Source organism: Pelophylax lessonae (assembly GCF_965119305.1).
Source record: "Pelophylax lessonae genome assembly, chromosome: 3".
NCBI lineage: Eukaryota > Metazoa > Chordata > Amphibia > Anura > Ranidae > Pelophylax > Pelophylax lessonae.
Genome location: NC_138770.1, coordinates 232,239,161 through 232,261,466, shown reverse-complemented (window position 1 = coordinate 232,261,466; position 22,306 = coordinate 232,239,161). Strand labels below are relative to the sequence as shown.

The window sequence follows — 22,306 nt, the reverse complement described above, 5'->3', positions numbered from 1 at the left end:
GAGTTTGCAAACAAATGTCAGACAAAGAATGCAAACACTTTATGTATCTTAAAACCCCTGTATTACAGAGCAGCGAGATTAATATTAATGTCTGTTGACATAAAATGTAGAGTAAACCCAGGCTGGTGTGTGTAGGTGCTTACACTGTTGTTCGTTAAGATAGCGACCAACCTGTAGGCACTTGTCTTGTTTGTGGTTTGTCTAAGGCTGGGTGGAGATTATTCCTTTTCAGTTTGGCAGAAGAATTAGCCTCAGTAATGTACCTGTCCCTTCTTTGTAACCGACAGTAATAGCGATAGAGATCAAGTCATGCGATGGCAAAGACCTAAGTTAGCTGTGTAGATCCACTGACAGCACAACAACCACGAATATCTGCACAACCTTAACATGAAGGTCTTTATAGCTTTTGAAGGTATCTGTGAATCTTTCGACATTCTTCCTGGACAAACTGTAAAGGATGCCAAACGGATGATCAAGGTAATCGCTTATCTATATATTGTCAGTGTCAGCGTTTGGTAGATTCCTAGGAAGAAAAGGGCTGTGAATTTTTCTTTGATGTTTTGCTTAAGCCGACAATGAATGGCTCAAATCTCGGTCGGTTCAGCAGGAAGCAGCCAAGATCTATACCATATATGTGCAGGCTGAATGTACCCAAGTTGATTGATCAACCAGCCTGCTGGATTTTACATAGGAATATTGCTAGCGGTTGTTATACCTGCTAGCAGAAATCACTTTGTTCTCCCGGTAGGGACAGCTAACCCCCCCTCAGGAGAACACAATGGCTTCGCGGGTGGGATTCCCCTGTCCACAGTCTGTGTTGATGGGAGAATCAAGTGATTGCTATGGCCAGCTTTAGTTTTGGATGGAGTATTTGAAGGGTCAAGGCCAGTTATTACTTGCAGTCTATGTAACTTTGGGGAGATTTTACATTCTGTTGTGGAGATGCAACAGAAAATTAAAGGAAATGTGTCTCAAGTGAACAGAATTCCTGTGTTAGAGAGTTGTTACATAAACCAATGTCACTATTGGAAGATTTTCACCCACATCTTGCTATGATGACAACCAATAATGTTTATATTTCCCCTCACTAACTGTCTCTGTGACAGTGGTCACCAGGACAAATAGAAGGACAAATCTTCCCAGCAGGGACAGACACCAATACAAGGGTTTACTTCTTCCTACCGTATCCAAACCTAGGAACAAAAACATTTTGCTTTTATGTACACTTTATAAAATAAAAAAACACACAGGTATGATTTTGGATCACAAAATATAGATAAATATTAGGCATGGGTACTGTATTTTGTAATCTGTAAATATTGAATTATTGTGGAAGGTACACTGCCTAAAATGTTTAGGCTTTTTTTTTCAGATTTGCACTGAAAACCACATTAACTTTACGACAGTGATGGGGTTCTAAATGCAGGAGACTGAATGCAATCTGCTGCAGTGTCCTGGCATAATTATCCTAAATCTACCATTGGCTATGGCTATGTATATGGTATGACATATTCATTAACTTAGAAGGGGTAGTATTATTTTACACACAGAGTAGAATACATTTATGGATAAAAATGGCTAAAAATATTACAAGTGAAGCGATACCCCCCCAGGAACCACTGGTAATTTGGGTCCACTATTTTGGTCCAGCCCTATGTGAGGTATCACCCTCACTGACACCACCAGTACACCTTTCTAAAAACCTCAGCAGGCACACAATTAGAATTGGAATTAGATTTACAACTCTATAAAAGACAAACAGGCTGTACTGACAGGGTTTATTTAGTAAACGTATAACAAAGTATATTGGCACATTCAAGTCAATTAGCATGAACACAATAATGACTGTATAATTGATCTCATGTGTCCTCTTATGGGAGCTTCAGACTCCAGCATATACGGTGACCCCAAAGGCATAAACAGTAGCTCTCCTTATGAGCTAAATCGCCCCAAATGACTAAACAAGTGTAACAACATAGATCAACTATGTCGCTTGAGAGCTCTCAAACAAAGGGGCTAAATATAGGCCTGCAAGATACATCTTTAGACACAAATCTGCCCTCAAGAAAGAGGGTTTTGAGTAATGCTGGCCATACACTAGCCGAAAGATCGTTTGAAAATCTGTCATTTGGTCCGATCGTTCCTTTTCCGTCCAGTTAATGGGCACAAATAGAAAATCGTTTTTTAACTATTCAGAGCCGAAAAATCGAAGGAACAGTTTTGAAAATCCGCCGAACGAACGATAAATTTAAAGGTTAATGTATTTCTCGGCCTACTTGTTTGCACTAGGCATACAGTGGGGATCGAAAGTTAGTTTGCATTAATGTGCATAAAGAAGTCAAGGAAAGATGGAAAAATCTCCAAAAGGCATCAAATTACAAATTAGACATTCTTATAATATGTCAACAAAAGTTAGATTTTATTTCCATCATTTACACTTTCAAAATAACAGAAAACAAAAAAATGGCGTCTGCAAAAGTTTGGGCACTCTGCAGAGTTAATATCTTGTACTGCCCCCTTTGGCAAGTATCACAGCTTGTAAGCGCTTTTTGTAGCCAGCCAAGAGTCTTTCAATTCTTGTTTTAGGTATCTTTACCCATTCTTCCTTACAAAAGTCTTCCAGTTCTTTGAGATTTCTGGGCTGTCTGTCATGCACTGCTCTTTTAAGGTCTATCCATAGATTTTCAATTATGTTGAGGTCAGGGGATTGTGAAGGCCATGGCAAAACCTTCAGTTTACGCCTCTTGATGTAAGCCCCCGTGGATTTCGAGGTGTGTTTAGGATCATTATCCATTTGTAAAAGCCATTCTCTCTTTAACTTTAGCTTTTCCACAGATTGCATCAAGTTACCATCCAAAATTTGCTAAATTTTATTGAATCCATTTTTCCTCCTACTCGTGAGATGTTCCCTGTGCCACTGGCTGCAATACAACCCCAAAGCATGATTGATCCACCCCCATGCTTAACAGTTGGACAGAGGTTCTTTTCATTAAATTCTGTGCCCTGTCTTCTCCAAACGTACCTTTGCTCATTCCGGCCAAAAAGTTCAATTTTAATCTCATCGGTCCACAGAACTTGTTTCCAAAATGCATCAGGCTTGTCTATATGTTCATTTGCATGAAGACCATATTTGTACAAGTATCTCTTTATAGTGGAATAGTGTACCACAACTCCCGTGTCTGCCAGATCTTTCTGGAGGGATCATGCAGTCAAACGTGGGTTTTGAATTGTTTTTCTCACAATCCTGCAAGCTCTTTCTGTCTGATATTTTTCTTGGTCTTACAGATCTTGCTTTAACTTCCACTGTTTCTGATGACTGTCATTTCTTAATTACATTCCGAACAGAAGATATTGACATCTGAAAACGCTTTGCTATCTTCTTATAGCCTTCTCCAGCTTTGTGAGCTTCAACTATTTTCAGTTTCAGTTTTCTAGACAACTGCTCAGAAGATCCCATGGTGCTGATTGTTGGGGCAAGGTCAGATGAGTCTGGGCATTTAAAAACCTTTGAGATTGACATCACCTGGTCTTCCCAGATGATGATTGAGAACAATCCATGACCCTGGCAGGTCTCAGCCTTGCAAAGGGGGCAGTGCATGCTATAAATTCTGCAGGGTGCCCAAACTTTTGCAGATGCCATTTTTTTGTTTTCTGTAATTTTGAAAGTGTCAATGATGGAAATAAAATCTAACTTTTGTTGACATATTATAAGAATGTCTAATCTGTAATTTGATGCCTTTTGGAGATTTTTCCATCTTTCCTTGGCTTCTTTATGCACATTAATACAAATTTTTGCCTGGGGTGCCAAAACTTTCGATCCCCACTGTACGTGAAAAGTGCAATCTGAACAAAAAACTGATTCATTTATATCCATTGAATGATTTATCGTTCAAAATTCGGTTGATTTTTCTTTTTTTCAAAAATGAGTTTGCCCGATATTTCAGCTAGTGTATGGCCAGCTTAAGTCTTTGTGGTAGTCATTCTGCCAGCTATGTTGGGGTCCTTTTAAGAACATTGGTGTGCAGGGAAATGAGAGTAAGTCTAGGAACTGGGTATTGTAGCAATGTGTCTAGGAGATTGATCTTAATGAAGGAGGGGACTCTTTGGGTGCAGATGAATACATAGAAGGAGACAAACCCAGTTGCAGCAGCCAGTAGCTAGGGTGTACACAGTAACAGTAGTTATATGTAACCGTGAGCACGGTTGCAGTGGTTCGATGTAGTAGTGTGCTTGGTTGCAGTAATTACATGTCAAACTAAAACACAGTTGCACTATGCTACAGTTGACAGTTGCACTAAATATACAGTGAACCAACAAATTGTGCATCAAAACAATATAAACTGTGTAAATTGAACCAAAGGAGAGAAAGTCCTTTCACAGCAGTGATATGACACCAGTGTAAAATTAATGCTGGCCATACACTAGCCGAAATATCCGACAAACTCATTTTCAAATAACGAAAAATCGGCCGTGAGAGCAGACGAGCGTGCCATCATGTAATGACCAAATTTTGACAGATAAATCGTTCAATGGACATAAATGAATCCATTTTTCGTTCAGTTTGTCACATATACCTAGTGCAAACAGGTCGGCAGAGAAACACATTAACCTTTCAATTTATCGTTCGTTTATCGTTCAGCTGGCAGATTTTCAAAACTGTTCCTTCGATTTTTCGGCTCTGAAAAGTTGAAAACGATTTTCTATTTGTGCCCATTAACTGGACGAAAAACGGACGATTGGACCAAATGACAGATGTTCGAACGATTTTTCGGCAGGTGTATGGCCAGCATAACAAATGAAGAAAAAGTCCAAAAAAATTTCTTCCACATGATAATTACTCCCTCCGCCACCAAAGTAGTGATGCGACCCCCACCGAATCAAGAATGCCTTTTTACCAGATAAACTGGACCTCTTGGATGAGAGTTTAGTAACACTTACAGGTTAAACTCAGGCAGGGCTTTTTATTCCTCCAAGATGGATAAACGATTATGGATGCAGTCTCCCTTGAGAGCTATGCAGCATATTGTCCAACTTCAGATCTTCTCGCATAGTGACATTCCCTAAAAAAATAACAAAAAACTCTCCATAGTGTAAAACCGCTTTAAACTTTATTGACTATATAAAATATTGCACTTACAATTGTGCGGCATGAAACTGCATGTAAACAGTATAGCTGGCTGGCTAGTACACACTCGCCATCCTCCTGGGATCACAATACGCGGTAAAGTCAGCATGCCGCTCAATCTCACGCTTCGTCACAATCTGATGTCCTCCTGGGGCACGGGCGGCGTGTTGACTCACCACTCTCAAATGAACAGCAACCACGCCTCAGTCTGAGCCTCGGGCAGTCCACGCAAGTTCAGCCATCTTAAAAGAGGGAAGTTATCCCATCCTTACTGGCCTCACCTCCAGTGTATTTCATATGGAGTCGCCAAACTATCAAAACGCCATCTACTCAAATCGAGGCGACAAAGAATTGACACAAAAATTGCCATGAAGTCAAAAATTACAAACTTAATTTAATACATGGCCCTCGATACTCGAATCTGAAAGATCTATCAAATAGTCGATCTCAGGATTAAACCCTGAAACCAAACAAGGAAGATGTCAGGTAAGATGGTACCTAACACACGATCATTGCCCAAAATATGCCCATGTTTTTGAATGAGGCATTTTACGCTCTGATGTTTGGTAGAAAAGGTGGTGATAAAAGAAACTATATGTGAGATCTTATCTCTCTTTTTTTTTTTTTTTTCAAGAGATCTGCCCTATTCATTTGAGCAACCTAACGCAAAATATTCTGAAGAGAAGGAAGGTCATAACTCTTCTCCACAAATCTCTGAGTAAAAACCTCGGCTTGTGTTAAAAACTCACTCACCTCAGTGCAATTGTGCCTCAACCTCATACACATGGTGACAACTATCGACAGGAATATAAGAATTCCTGTCGGTAGGTTTAAAGTATGTTGCGGTAACAAACTCATCACCCCTAATGGAAATAGTGAGGTCTAAAAAATGTATTGCCTCCTAATCTGCTTTATAATTCAGGTGTATCCCTCTGTTGTTAGTATTCAGATAGCTCATGAATTGTGTCAGCTCCGGACCTCCACCATCCCATAGGGGGAGGACGTCATCTATATACCTTGCCCACAGTACCACCTGGGGTCTCTGTTGGGCATAGATGACATCCTCCTCCCACCGGGCCATAAGGAGGTTTGCAAGACTGGTGGCATATTTAGCCCCCATTGTTACACCCCCATCCTGACGAAAAAACTGATTGTCAAAGTAAAAATAATTAAGCGTAGCCAATAAATTTCAAAAATTCCATAATGAAAGACACCTGATTAACAGGTAGGCCAGAATCACATTCTAAATAAAACCTAACTGCAGCTAAACCAAGGTCATGAAGGATAAACTTAAAAAGTGAGGTAACATCTCCTGTCACCAACCACAGTCTCTCTTTGGGTACATAACTTGACAGTAAATTATTAACATGTCGAATATCCTTAATAAAGGAGGGCATCATTTGCACCAAAGGCTGGAGGTAAAAATCAATGTACCTGGTCGTATGACCAACTCTTTGTTATTGCACAAAGAGTCGAGACTAGCCTCTATATCTTTTCCCATCCTGACATTTCAGGTGTAATTACATGTAATGGAGTGAATAATAGCAGTACCCTGTGAAGCAGATCAGATAACTCCATTGAGCCTAGTCTTGAACAGCCAGAGCAGTTCATACAACAGCAGGTATGGGGGTCTATGACTTAGGTTATTTGCTAACGGATTTCCTTTCTCTGTAGTTCTCTGAAGGCAGATGATTAGATGACTGGAGGTGGGGCCCCCTTTTTTCTGTAGTTTACTGATGCTGGCAGCAGGTGAGATGGCAAGCTTCTTGGCAACTCCTCAGCAGATTTGGGGGATGGGGGCCTAGTTCACCAACAAGCGTGTCAGAGTGGGCACTGGAACAGCCAATTATGCAGCGAACTCTGCCCGATCCAGCCTCCTGGTCACTGGATGTGGCAGGGTCCAGCTAAACTCAGCACAGGAACAGCTCAGCAAGCACAATACAGCACAGCACTTCTTCTTCATCTCTCCCTCCAGTTGGCGAGTTCTCCAACTACCCCATTCTTTCCCGGGCTTTCCTTTTTATATGACCCCTCCTGCTCTCAGGTACACCTGGGCAATCTAGTTGCTTCCCAAACATGGTAGCTGTCCAGATCCTCCCCCAAACTATATCTCCCATGGTGCCACTGCTTAATGCCAGGTACTGGCTAAATAAAGCACAATTGTTACTGCCATCTTGTGACAGAAAAAGACTTCTGCAACCAGTAACATTACTATCTGTTACACAAGTTACAATGATTTAATGGATAGCTAACTATGGTGGACACCAAGCCAAATTTTCATAAAGCACAGCTCATCTTAGCTATAAAAGGTAATCCTTTAATCCATTGCTGGAGTCTTCCATGAGCCAACTGTTTTGTGCCTTCAGCACTGGGTTGGAGCCTAAGCTATCACTGGTAACGGCTGTCCTGACAGCTTCTCTATACAGTAGCACATAGAAGATCACAATTTGCACATGGCAACTGAAGACCTCTTATGTGTGCATCTAGATACAGTAAGTAATGGAAGCCAGGGATGGACAGGGAGCATTTTCAAAGGAAGTAAACAATAGCTAACTACATGTTCCTGTACTGATGTGTATTGTAAAGCAATTCACTCAGTAAAGAAAAAAACACAAGTGTGACGGTATCACTGTATCTCACCGCCTTGTAATTACTTAATCCCCAATAGTTGAAGAATCCCCAATTCGCCAAATAAGAAATCGCTGGTATCGCTGAATAATTCCACACATGAGCCAAAGCTGACTGCTGGAACGCACTTTACTGGAAGCCACCACAGGCATTTCAAACTACAATTTATTTTATCCCCTGCCCCCATGCAAGGGAGACACCCACAACAAATACACATTAACCAACAACACAAAGGTTACAATCCACATAAAATTCCCCCCCCCCCCCCTCTGTCTGTGATGTAATTATGGTAAACAATGGTTAACATAATTATCACAGGCAGGAAAAATGCAGTTTTACCCACATGCTGTAACTTTATAACTATACATCCAATCTTTATACAAATACATATTCACAATCAATCCATTTAGGGGAACAACATATTAAAAAAATGGCACGAATCGGACCATGGGTTCCAAAGTTAGTACAAGTCTATTTGGCCTGGCAGTACACATTGCTTGTCTGCCCAAAACTGGTTCTACACAGTCTTTTGTCCTGGAGACAATTGAGAAGTGATCCACTCATCTCCCAAGGACAGCAAAATACATGATACTATATAACTATGCAGCTTATTGCATAAAACAGGTACATTCAACATATCCCCAGATAGCTTAGATCTGAGCGCACATTATTACTGAATGGCGTTCAGATCACATACGTATGGATTCAACAGCAGGGGAAAAACAAGTGTTTCAACATGGGACCATAATCACATGGTAAGAGGCTGACAAGTAGTCCTCTTCAGGTATTCGTGGCAACTCAAAAGAGGGGAGTTTGTCACAGACATATAAACTAATCCTCAATATAGTCTTTTAAGCAGGGAGCGGAAACATGCGGACAGACATAGAAGGGCATCCTTCACAACAAGGTTAAGGTGTTTTCTGATAATCAGTAAGGTTCTTCTCTTGGTAAACTTCTCTACTTGAGCTTACATGTAGAGAAAAACACTATATGTAGATTTAGCTACTATGAGGGTATAGCAGGATAAGCAGTATATTGCTGAATGCGAAAACATGTATTTTTTATGTATCAAGTGATATACAATGGGACAGAACAAATATGGAGACATTTTAGAAAAGCTTATATCGAAAATGCCAAAGACCAATACAGTGAGTATAGTGACTCTGCAACCAATCATAGATCAGAAAAGGAAACAAAGGGCTGCCCACCAATGGTAGATGACCCTTTGTTTTTTGCATTGGCACATAGAACAGGGAGCAAGGACAGGCTTCTCTGGCCGGCACCTGGGTTTACCTGCAGCTGGGGAGAATTTTGGAATTTGGAGTGGCATGGTTTTCTTGCAATTTCATGAACACAGATCAGCTTTCATTGGGCATTTGTTTGTGCCAGTGGTTGGCAGGATATTCTGGGTGAGATTGTTCCTCTAAATCTGCTGAATAGTGGATTATAAATGTCTGGATTAAAACAAAGTGGAGCAGATAGGGGGTAGCCTCTATAAATAGCCAGCAGACATTAGACGGCATCTGGCTGTGCATGTACCATCTGGTTGTGAAACAATCTCTTAACTGAGTGATTGTGGCACAAGCAGAAGAAAAGGAGGAACAGTAATAATGATTGGCAAGGAAGAATCCAACACAGCCAGTACACTTTCTCCTAAGTAAGCTTGAGTAGAAGATATTTGCTTTGGTAAGCTGTGGCCTGCAGATGTACAATCATTTCCCAATCCAACCGTAAATGGCAAAGGTTCTCTGATGGCTGTAAGCACCTTTAAAGTTGAACTCCAGACATTAGTAGATTTATATAATTTGTGGTTGTTTAGGATTATATTTAAATAAAAGTTCTAATGTACACTAAATGCCCTTGAAAGCCCAAATATTACTTTATGATGTGGTGTTGACATCAATATTGTTCTGTGCTTAGCCTTTGCAGAAAACATTATTGTGGGAGGGACCTAGCAGTTCCACCCACTACAGGCTGCTTGCAGAAACGTAAGAATTTAAGGGGGGTGTATACAAGACCAGTCACCCTGCACATGGAGTGACAGCAACAATGACTGTTATTTTATTACAGGAAGCCCCTGCACAGGGACAAAGTTCAGGAGTTGTTCCCTGCTGAATTACTAGACAGATACACAAAGGGCACCAAAATTCAAGCAAGAGTACACTTGGCTCTTTTAAAAGCCTTCTTTTTAGAGCCTGGCTCTTTTTAGAGTTATTGCCTATTTAGATTATATTTGCTCACACTTAGGTTCAGATCTAACAACACTAAATAAATCTGGTTCGCAATATCTTTTTGGCCAGTTTCACCCTTAAAGGGGAGCACTGAAGTTAAACAAATGCCCCTGTATGGAGCTGTGTAGAAAGGTGGAGAAGCCTCAGGAAGGCAGTTGCAATTCCAGGGAAAATAGTGACCATGTGTAACACCCTCCTAGATAGGCGCTAGAATTAGGTATACTTAGTTCTGGCTCACTGTGTTCAGTGGAGATGCATTTTTCTTGTTAGGTAAATTTAGCTTGTCTCACTGTAATTAATGCAGCTGCATGTGATGTGTGTTATGCCCCATACACACGTGCAGATTATCTGCAGACTTTTGTCTGCAGACTTACCTTTTCTATGTAGTGCAAGGGCCTGCCGGATTGCATACAAATTGAAAGTGTTTAGGTTTGACCTCATATTATATGGTTTTGGTAAGTCTGCAGACAAAAGTCTGCAGATAATCTGCACGTGTGTATGGGGCATTAGGTCTGCTCAGTATTTCAGCTGCTGCTGGTTTGCCTGCTTCCTCTGGTTTCCTCTGGAGAACAGTAGAATCCTCTGGAACATAGATGCAAACAGCAGTATGAATATTTTATTGCCCTGGCCAATCCCAGGAAGGACCTAGTCAGCCCAGCTGTTTTATACTATATACGCTATTCTTTCACGGATGTCTGTAAGTGTATCAGCTACTTTTAAAATAAATTGTTTTTAGCAATATTAAGCTATATATGGTATATAAAGGGGGATTAACCGCACTAAAGGAAGTAAATAAAACAGCAGCAACTTCCAGTGTGACCACACCCTAAGAAATATTTGTAATTTAAGTTGCGCTAAGTATGATCAATGGAGGTATAAAGTCCACAAAGTCCCAACAATAAATGAAGATGACAAAATCCTGGACTAAACTCAAAGCCACCGCTGCATGACTCTGATCTTGCGAAGATTGGTGAACTTTTGGATAATTCCAAGGACCAGTCTTTCAAGTCCATGGTCGGACCCCCAAAGTATTGATATCATACAGGCGTGGCTGATTAATAGATCTGGTAAGAGGCGACCCCTACTGGTGCTTTCTGGCATTGAATCCTGTTATCACATTGGATTGAATTGTACACACTTGTTTTATATTTCATTTGGTAAGAGGCTGATCTAGCTGGTGATGGTTCAACACTCACTTTCTTCATCATTGCTTTTCTTCACTTGTGCTTTCTATTATTGTCGTCTGGTAAGAGGCAACTTCAGCTGGAACACATCAATTGTTTTGTTTGCATTTACCCTTATCTGTCTCTGGTAAGGGGTATTTATCACTTTATCATTCTTTTTATTTACATTAGTTCACTGTTTACAGTGATCCTTGGTGGTGGTGGTTCATTCCACACACAAATCTTCCATTACACACTGTGGTGGTAATATACCTAGTTGTTGGGTTTTACGCTATTGCGTATTTTTACATTTTTTTCATGATCCAATGACCATTGAGTTTACGTGGGCCTGGATCTTCTATCAAGGTGACAAGACATAAGAGAGCATCTGCTTCTTTCTTACCTTTATCTGGTAAGCGCATACCCTTAAGGGAGTCCGGTCCAGGATTATATCCAGGATTTTGTTATCTTCATTTATTGTTGGGACTTTGTGGACTTTATACCTCCATTGATCATACTTAGCGCAACTTAAATTACAAATTAAGCTATATATGTCCCCCTTTTTTTCTGATACACCATCCATTGTTTGGAAGTGGAGTCTTTGACTGATCATATCTGCTGGAGATCTACACGTTGTCCATCGTGGTCGGTGAATCCTGTGGGGACACTCCATCACTCTTTCAAGCCTGTTTGACCCCTATACTATAAGGTATTTGGGGTCCCATCCATTTGGTGAGCGCAATCTATTTTCTACCTTCACTGGTGTGGGGATTTGCTGCACAACTAATTTACATCATTTTTTCGTGTTGGATTTATTTTTCATCACCATTTATACGTTTTTTATTTCTATGGAATTTTTTGATTGGACTTTATATGTTGTCGGACATTATCATTATCATTAGCGCTACACATTTACATCTTCTCTTGGTTTTACTGTTCATCACTCCTTTGTCTAGTGATTGGTGTTAGCTGCTTTTTACACTTTTTGAGTTAGCGCAGTAATTTTGTTTTTACATTTGTTCAGCCTAGAGGACTTGCTGCCATTTGGGCAGCGCTGCCATGCGTTTGCTGTTTGTTAGAGGCCTCAGGTCAGTGACATGGTCCTGCATTCTGAAGCTACAGAGAGCTGACTGAGGGGCTTTTGTCTGAAGATTTAGTCTGGTATCACAGGAGAAAGGTGTCGCGTGGATGTTGGAAGGAGGCAACCAACTTTCCATGCACATTTGTAAATACAGATTGCTGTGAGAGATCTTAGAGACTTTTGGGCTGCTGCCACCCCTCTTGTGTTAGAGAGTCAGCTGTGTGTTTGACCAAAGGGAACATCGGCTGGTGTCCTGAAGAGCTTAGTCTATCTAGTTCTCTGTGAAGGGACTCTGCTCTGGTTGCTCTAAAGAAAGAAGAAAAGAAGCATGCTTTTTACCTGCTCTACTACAAAGTGAAGTCTACAGTTTGCTATTGCAATGACTTCTGCTTCAGCTTTACAGAAACTTGTACATAGTTATCTTTTCGGAGTATCCCACTCTGTTCCCTCAACCCTATCCCAGTTATTCAAAAAACAAAAAGAGCACCCCTAGACTGGTTATTGAGGCAAAGAGTGACTGTGAACGTATTCCTGGCTGCAGGGCACTCTACTGGGAACAGAACCTGGGCAATTTCCATTGGCTCCTTTAGGTGTAGCGCTACACATGCAAGATTTTGTAGCCTTACTTTTTGATTACTAGGAACCCTTGGGACTGCCGTGTGCTGCTCTACAGACAAATGGTTGATTTACAGCATTTTCCTAGAACTTAGTGAATAAGGTGAAGCTCTGCTGACTTCCATCCTCCAATCATGTACAAGCACAAATGTTGCATTTTTAAATTTCCTTGCTCGTGATTGGGTATTCTGTGCAAAGTGAAATTTCCCTTCATTCACTAAGCGCTGGGGAAAATTCCTCTGCCATGCGAGCAACTTAAAAGCCTTTAGAAAATCAACCAGCTTGGATCATGAATTGAATCTATTTTCTAAAGTCTATGAGAACCATTTAACAAAGAGTTGGTTGCTAGGCAGCAAAAGTGTGAAATGCTTTCAAAGTCTTAGGGCATTTAGCTGTATTTTGATACACTCTAATGGAATAAAATCTTCAAAGTTTGCAGAATGAAGTGGGTGTTGATGTCCTCATTTTGATCTGATTTATGCTGAACTCTACCGTATTTACCACAAATACACGCAACTGTTCAGAACTGATTCACGTCAACAGAATGTTTGTTTTGTAGGACTTTTTTCACATCCACCTGTCAGATGACAAACAAGGGAGACGATATCTGGAGCTGACATATGCAGGAGGAGTGCTGAGAGATGAGTGGGTCCTCGCAGATGCTGGCGTTACTCTTTGTTCTACTATTAAATGTATTATTAAGGTAAAGATTGGCCGTTCATAATGTGTGTGGGCATACATTATTTGTTAGTGATGTTTATTCACTCACTAAAAGCTAAATAAAGAAAAACTATAACATCTACAATTTCTTGTTGATTTAGGCTTCACGCACGCAGGACATTTTGCAAACTTTCTTCAAAGCCTCTCCTCCTGGTAGAAGCATTTTGGCAGAAAAAACGCCTGATGCTTGTAAAAGTGTCTACAGCTTTTACAAGCTTTTAGGAGCATTTATGGGTGTCAAGAGCTTGGGTGTTAACTTAATTTTTTAATTTAATTGGCCAGAACAATAATTTATTCTGGCTATTTAAATGAATAAATGCTCAAGTGCTAAACAAGCCTAGTGTTTAGGTACGTTTAGCAGCATCAAGCATTTTTTCTGCCCAAACTCTGCTGCTCTTGGACCCACTAGTAGTGGGGTTGTTTTCCTGCCTCTAAAAGCTCCTGCCACTAAACACTGCTTAAAGCCTATGTTTGCATGGACACAAAGGCTAACATGCAGGGGAGTTTAGAGGCAGGAAAAAAAAAAAAAAACGCCAGACGCCCCTAGAAGCAGCTGTTTAAATGGTCAGTGTGCATGAGGCCTAAAGTTGACCTCAGGAAACCTAAAAATTCTCCCTTGCATGGGTTAAGGCTTGTTTAGTGCAGAGGACAGTAACTGCATGTTTACTTACCCCAGTTCTCTGCTCCCCTGGCAGGGGGCGCTCTCCTACTGTCTCTTGGCGTTCTCCTGTCCATTGCAGGGCTATGGTTCCAGCATCTGTCTTGATGATATCAGAGGAACTTAGACTGCCGGAGCACAGGGGGGAAGAGGCTTCAGGGAGTGGTCTAGCAGCATGAAGGAGCCTGCAGGAGCAGAGGCTTGGGTAAGGTAAAGTGCTATTCTTGATCCCCTAGGAATAAACAAATCCCACTGCAGTGGAGGACCTTTTTAGTTTTCTGGATTTCAGCTTTTAAGCACCATGTTGAAAAACAACACACACAAAAAAGGGACATAGAATGGATGAGGAGAGGATGGGCAGAAATGGAAAACCCTATGAAGAAGAATGGAATTGAAGCTGCCATTGCAAACCTTTCCTTTTGTAAATACTAGTCTCTGGATGTCATGCTGATCCAATAACTTTAATTGTTTCTCTCTAAAGTCTAACTTCTCTCTGACTTTCCTGAAATGCATGATTATCCAGGTCATCAACCTCAACTATCGAAGTCAGAGACAGTCAGGCAACAGGCTTTTTCAGAAGGTGGTCAGCAATGGCAACCTTCATATTTATCTTAGTGTGGGTTTTTTTCACCAACAAATATGTTAGGCCTTTGTGAATTCTGCTTAATGTGCTATTTTTGTAGATCTTTTATGTTTTTGCCTCATTTCAGGGCCCATTATCTTTTCTAGCTGTAGAAATGAACAGAGGGTGCTGTTGTAATATTGTTTTGTTAAATGATCTGTGTTCATAGTCAATTATAAATAGCTGGAACCTCAAAACTGTTTATCAAACTGGTATGTGTGTGCTTTTAGAAGAGCGTAGTGGTGACAATGGATTGTAAGTGGACTGATGCACATGGTCACATGACCAGAGATGTATAGTAACTAAGTAGAACTACTTCACTACTGTACTTAAGTACCGAAAGGCAGTATCTGTACTTTCCTAGAGTAGAATTTTTTTCTCCTACTTCCACTTTTACTTCACTACATTTTTTCAATGATTTCAATACTTCTACTCCGATATTTTTTTTGTGCTGCATAGTTACTCGTTACTATTATAAAAATTACCACTGCCAGAACAGTAGATGGCAGGTTTCATGAAGCTCAAAACGTGTATTATCAGCGCATACGAAAATAAATGCTACTGTATGTATAAATAAAAGCTGCATTTGAAATAATAAAAAACAATATGATGTTCAAACTTCTAACTTCTTTCTTTAATAACTACATAACACAGTACTTGTACTTTTACTTTCAGTACTTGAGTAGCAATTTTTTTTTCAAAACTACTGGTACTTTTACTTTCAGTGCTTGAGTAGTAAAATTTAAAAAAAAACAACTTGCAATACTTAAGTACAAAAATGTTGAATACTTTAGTACTTCTACTCAAGTCACTTTTTGATCGAGCACTTCCACTTCTACTCAAGTCACTTTTTGATCGAGCACTTGTACTTTTACTCAAGTATGGGTTTCGAGTACTTTATACAACTCTGCACATGACTGTGAATGGAAATCATTGCAGTGATACGTTTTATCTAAAGTTCAGCAAACAGGTACATACACAGATTAAACCCATATGAGAGAACTATTCTACCCGTCAAATGTCCTTTGGCCATGCCCATTGGCCAGGCTTCTGTCGTACTGGCTGCTGTACACACAGGCCAAATGTCAGACGGTTTCTATTGAACTGGCCGATGCCGCCCGACATTCGGCCCCTGTGTACTAGGCTTTAGACCTGGTTCACACTAGTGCGATTTCAGATGCACCTCAAATCACATGAAAATGTAAATCACATTGTTTTTCAATGATGTCTGTTCACATCAATGCAGTGCAGAGGGATTCCAGCACACATCTGGCCCAATAGAATATGCGAACCACATCCAAGTTGCATCACATAATCGCACTGACAGTCGAAGCAAAATTTGATTGCAGCAGTGTGAACCCAACCTCACAGGTCTCCTCCTTTCCCTTAACTTGAAACTGGAAAGTGAAAATAGAAGCAGCACACCAACGATCTGTCACTCTGCCCTCTCCTCCTATCAGCATAGCTCCTTGCACTGCAGCACACCTAACTGGCTCCTTCTGTTGCTTCTCCCTTTCCCTCTTTGAGCTTTGCTGAACAGACTGTACAGTAACTGAATGTGACTGATATCGAGTCAGTTTCAGGCACATGTACTGCTTGCATTAAAAATACACTTAATAATACAGATCTGCAATATTTGGTGGTTTCTATATCTTTCTGGAGTTCAGCTTTACTAGATAAAAAAACGTTCTCTATTTTAGAGCGAGAAAACTGTCCCAATGACACAAGCCCACATATAGAAGTGAATGAATGGAAGTTGAAGAGGTCACAAATGAGTATTGTTTTTAAGTTATGTTGGCAGCTAATAAAATGTGTATAAGCATGCTTTATTTTGATGACCTATAAAAAAAAACACCACAGAAAAAAGGAAGTCTCATGAATTCTTAACGGCAAGATGCTGTGTGCATTGCTTAATGGACAATTTTTCTGCATCCCTGCATTTCCTGTTTTGTGCGTGCACTTCATGGTTTTCTCTCTACTGTTAACAGAACAACTAAAGCACAGGCTTGACTAAAAATAGGAATAATTGATCTCTGTAATTAAATAGACTGGTATTTTTCTTTATTGATCGAAAATGTAGTTTGCTTTATTTTTGGCCTGGTCGGAGTTTGGAAAATGGCCATTTGTACAGATTATGTTCTCCTTTTCTCATAAAAATGTTTTGTCTATTTTTATCCCAGTTTGTTTTCCAGCTCCTATTTGTCAGGCGACAGGGTGTTATAAAGCCCACATATTATCATTATGCATTATGTGTATATGGCCTTTATGGCTTATTTTTATTTTCCTTCAGATATTTTAAAGTTTAGAGCTTTGTTCTGAAAATAATCTATGGGATTGCATTTGCAGTGCGGACGGCGCCATAATAAAATAGGTCTACTATTAAATAGGCTTTATAGGGGCGGCAACTTCCTCCACGTTGCTGTCCCTATGGAAACAAATACTATGCCGATCGCATAGTACTGTGCATGCGCGAGATTTCGCGCTGGATTCACCGGCCTCCGCCCACTACAATCAGGAAGCAGGGCAGACATTTCCCCACAGCGGACTCGGCGAACCAGCTCAGCAGAAATTTTATAAAGTAAGATTTTATGCTTGCAAAACTATTATTCCAATGTATAAACAATATTAGTGGATATATAGAGGTCGGAGGGTAACTGTTTGGGGGACAGTAAAAAAAAAAAAAAAGATTCTGTGGCCGGAACTCCGCTTTAACTGCTCACCCTAGATTTAGGGGGCATGGAAAAGAAGATTTACCTACCCGATCATCCACTCCTGTAGGCTCCTCTGCACTGCTAGTGTCTTTTTACCTGTGTTCCAGCGGACTAAGGTCCTGACGTCCTCAAGATAAATGCAAGGTCCAAAGAAAAAAAAGTGCAGCATCAATGCATATTACGATTAAAAAGCAAAATGCAAACTCACAGAAATATAGAATCAAAGAGTGAAAAGGGGATTTTTTTGTCAGCCAGAGATCTGGGGAGTAATGCACTACATCCCAAAAATTCCAAAGTATATGAAAGAGCAAAATTGGGGGATTTTTAAGATGACAGACACAGTGAACTACATCATGGTTTACAATTCATATTGAATTTAATTTACAAAGTTTTTAAAATACTTAGTAAAAAAGACTAAGAATTAAGATCACGTGTGATCCAGGTATATGGTACAGCGATTATTGCTCAACATGTTTCGCCAAAAGATGGCTTCTTTAGGAGACTTTTTTTCGAAAGTACGTTTTGTAGTAAGAGGGGTCTCTTATGGCTATCCATTGTAATTTTGATGTAAATAAATTAACTATGTATAAATAACAGGACTGCATGTCCCTATATTATTTTATTTCTAAATGTGTTCTTTATATTTACAGTGAATATTTTGAACAGTAATTAAAAAAGTCTCTTGAAGAAGCCATCTTCAGATGAAACATGTTGAGCAATAATCGCTGTACCATATACCTGGATTGCATTTGATCTTTATTCTTGGTCTTTTTTTACTAAGTATTTTAAAAATGTTCTAAATAAAACATTTTTAACAAAAAAAAACCAGGAGTGCTTTATCTGAGACAATGGAGATACAGTTACAGTTATACACAGTGACATGTTACAATGCCTGACATGTCAAACTAATGAAACACATAGAAGAAGAGCACAGCTAAAGAAGTGAGAACACAAATATATCACTAAGGGTGTAGCCAGTATAGATAATGTAAAAATAAAATGTAGTGTCATATAAAGAGAACAAAGCGAAGTTGTACCAAAGAGGGAGGGAAGGAGGGGGGAGGAAGGGTAGACAAGGGGAAGAATTGGGGGGGGGGGGCCCAATGAGGCACCATGTAGCACGAGTCAGACCCGGTACCACCTTATAGGCCTTCGCCCCTCTATCTACCAGGTTACGCAAGTCAGATAAGGATCCCAGGAAGGCCGCCTCTAGGCATATCGCCGCATTAAATTTAGTTTCTTCAAACCATCAATGGACTGACACTAAAACCGCCGCCCAGAAATATATTTGAAAGTTAGGAAGGGCTAATCCTTCCAGATTAGTAGGGAGCCAGAGAGTTTTTTGCCAATCAGGGAGTTACACCATTCCAAATAAAGGAACCCACAAACTTATCGATGTCCCGAAAAACGAATTGGGGATCTGAACTGGGCAATTTCGAAAAATATAGTTAAATTTAGTTAGCATCTATATTTTGATGAGATTAATTCTCCCCAAAAGGTTCAGTGGGAGACCGGCCCAGGAGGAGCATTGCACCTTCAGTGCTGAGAATAGGGGAAAAAGATTTCTATCAAAATAGTTGAGTAACAATATAGCCACTTGAACCCCCAGGTACCTGAATTCCTCTACCTATCATAGGGGGGATGGACACGTCAGCCTTATTGATTCCTCATCAAGGGGAAAGAGAACTGACTTGGACCAATTCAATTTGATACCAGAGAAGGTTCCAAAGATGTCGAAAATCCGCAGGGCAGCCAGGAGTGACAGGCCCTGAACTTAGCATCACCTAGTGCTGACCTCTGTGTCACTACAGACCTCTAAACTCTGCATCATTTACTACTGACTCCTGAACTGAGCATGACCTGCTTCTGACCCTGAGCTCAGTGTCATTTACTACTGGCCCCCTGACCTCTCCATCTCCATCGGTCATTACTGACCCCTGAAATTTCTATAATTTACTACTGAACCCTGAACTCCTCTTACTACCAATATCTGAACTCAGCAGCATCTACTACTGATCTCTCAACTGTGCCCCTCATACTACAGACCCCTGAACTCTGCATCACTTACTACTGACCCCTGCACTCTGCGTCACTTACTAGTGACCCCTACACTCTGCATCACTTATTACTGACCCTTGAACTCTGCTTCACTTATTACTGACCTCTGAACTCTGCCCTAATTACTACTGACCCTTGAAATCTGCTTAGCGTATTACTGAACTCTGCCCTAATTACTACTGACCCTTGAGCTCTGTGTCACTTACTACTGACCGCTAAGCTCTGTTTAACTTACAACTGACCTCTGAACTCTGCCTCACTTACTACTGACCTTTGTACTCTGCATTACTTACTATTGACCCCCCCGAACTCTGTGTCACTACTGATCTCTGAACTCTTACTACTGACCTCTGAACTGTGCCTCACTTACTATAGTGTTCAGGGATCAAAAGTAAATGATGCAGAGCTCAGTGGTCAATTATTGATATAGAGTACAGTGTGCAGCGGTCAGTATTAAAGCGGAGTTCCACCCTGGATTTTTTTTTTTTTTTTTTAATACCCCCGGGACAGTCAGGGCTAGTGCATTCCACAATGGCTAGCCTCTGATCTGTCCCGGGTTGCACTTACCTGCAAGACGAAATACTTACCTTGCAAACGTCTTGTCCAGCGCTGCCATCTCAGATGTGGGCAGCTTGAAGCCAGCGCGTCCTCTTCGGCGTCTTCTTCCGCCTTCTGTGGTCCCACGATGCTCTGCGCCGGCCCCGACGTCACTTCCGGGTCGCGCGCGTCACCCCTCCACAGCTTCTGGGCATGCCCAGAAGCTGTTTAGAAGGGGATGACGCGCGTGACCCGGAACTGACGCCGGGGCCGGTGCAGGCGCAATGATTCCTGGGAGCTATGACGTCCAGCTCCCAGGAATCATTGCAGAGCCAGGAAGTGACGACGGGCCGCGGCCGAGGAAGGAGGAAGAAGGAAGTAAGGTAAGTATATTTTCTTCGCTACGAGGTAAGTAAAAAAAAAAAAAATATGCGATTATCCATTTCTTTTTCAGGTGACCCGGAGCGAGAAGATGGAGGTAAGTATAAAAATAGGGTGGAACTCCACTTTAAGTGACTCTCTGTCATACAGTATTGTGAAACAGCTGCCTCCCTGCACAGGTATCTCTGTTCTTCTCCCTGGACTCCTGACAGTACTTACTTGTACTGCAGTTCTGATTTCCTCCTTTTCTGTGGTCCAGTAGGTGGGCTACATCTACATCTCAGACAATCACAGCTCTGCTACAGGAACCAGACTGCCCCCCAACTCCTAGGCCAACCTTTAGCATCTGCTCCCTCCCTGTCATAAACAGTGTTTCTGCTGCATCTGCCCGGGACAAGCATAGCTGCAACAGAAACACACAAGGGGGAACTAAATGGTGTTTCCCCACAGTTGTTGTGCAATGTGTCATTCCTGTTGGGGCCAATGTGCTCTGCTATCAGATTGTAGCCCATATGTTCCTAAAGTTGTGTGTCTAGTTCACAAATACAGAACTACAGTGTACACAGCAATTTACAAACTCACTGTTTAAAAGTAAGGGCAAAATGCGTGACGGAAGAATAATACATGACCTATTAACAAGAAGTTATGGAACTCGGTGCCTGCGAGAGATTTCAGTCTAAATAGAGTAGTAGCAAACAGACACATTAGGAAAGGTAAAATGCAACTCTAATAAAAATGCATCTCAGGTGATTTGGCCTTTCAAATCTTCAATAAGAGCGCATTCTCTGGATAATAATATAGACTGAGAAAGGTTTTAAGTGGGACACAACCCTGGCTCTGAAAGCTGCTGATGAAAGGCAGACTAGGAAATAAATGTTTAAACCAAATTGGCTGCTATTAAGTATATTAAGGAAAAGGGAGAGATTGGCGCAATCAGAATGTTAAAACTGCTGCAGTAATCTATGCATTGGGCAGATATGGCAAGGTTGATTTCAATGAAAACAAGGTCCAGTGGCATTTGCTATGCACTTTGATGGCTGCCTCCAGTGAAGGGTGAAGTTACCCTGTATAGATCCAAGAGAAGAAGATCTAAGTGTAGCAATATAAAATTTAATAACAATTTAATAGAGTACTACTCACAAGAGTATGGTAAAAACAGGCATCTCAACAGAGTGGAGGATTTTGGCAGAGTTCATCCAGGGGGTCCTTCCGTGATCCTGGCGGAGCCGGTGCTATGGAGGATGAGCTGCAATCTCCTGGCAGGGGACGCGCTGATCGCTCGGTGGTGGTTTAGCAGCGTGGGTCCGTAGGTAGGAGGGCCGTGATGTCACTTCCTGGAGACACTGTGCAATCGAACGGCGACGCGTTGCGGAGCATGCGCTCCTTCTTCAGGCCGTGCAGGGGCCATTTTGGATATGGGCTTATATGCCAGTGGTTCGGGGAGCTTGGTTACGGTGGCTCAACAGGGACAATGTAAACCGATAGACCATACAGCAGCAAAGAGCCACAAAGATATGTGGGAGGCAGAGAACAGTAAGAGAGCTGGAAATAGACTGTTCAATGATAGAAAGAGCGAGTGAGAGGGAACAAGAACAACCTACAGATAATGTGTGACTAAGTGGGAGGACATGGAAGCCAATCCTGAATGAGCAAATGGTGCTCTAATGCCAAATAATAATAATAACAGTAATTATAAATAAAAATAAAAATAAAATTAAAAATAATAAAATTAAAAATTTTAATTTTAAATTTTAAATTTTATTATTTTTATTTTTA

The 22,306-nt window shown here is 40.9% G+C and overlaps 1 protein-coding gene across 2 annotated transcripts in view; it reads left to right on the top strand.

The window, feature by feature from the left end:
- Window positions 1-324: 324 nt before the first annotated feature.
- The window catches only part of ANKUB1 (ankyrin repeat and ubiquitin domain containing 1), a 48,329-nt gene continuing 26,347 nt past the window's right edge, over window positions 325-22,306 (top strand). For both annotated transcript variants that reach the window (XM_082249996.1, XM_082249995.1), the window contains exons 1-2: window positions 325-477; window positions 13,403-13,546. In XM_082249996.1, coding sequence (XP_082106122.1) covers window positions 388-477; window positions 13,403-13,546 — 234 coding nt within the window. In that variant the 5' untranslated portion in view covers window positions 325-387. The remainder of the gene's footprint in view (window positions 478-13,402; window positions 13,547-22,306) is intronic.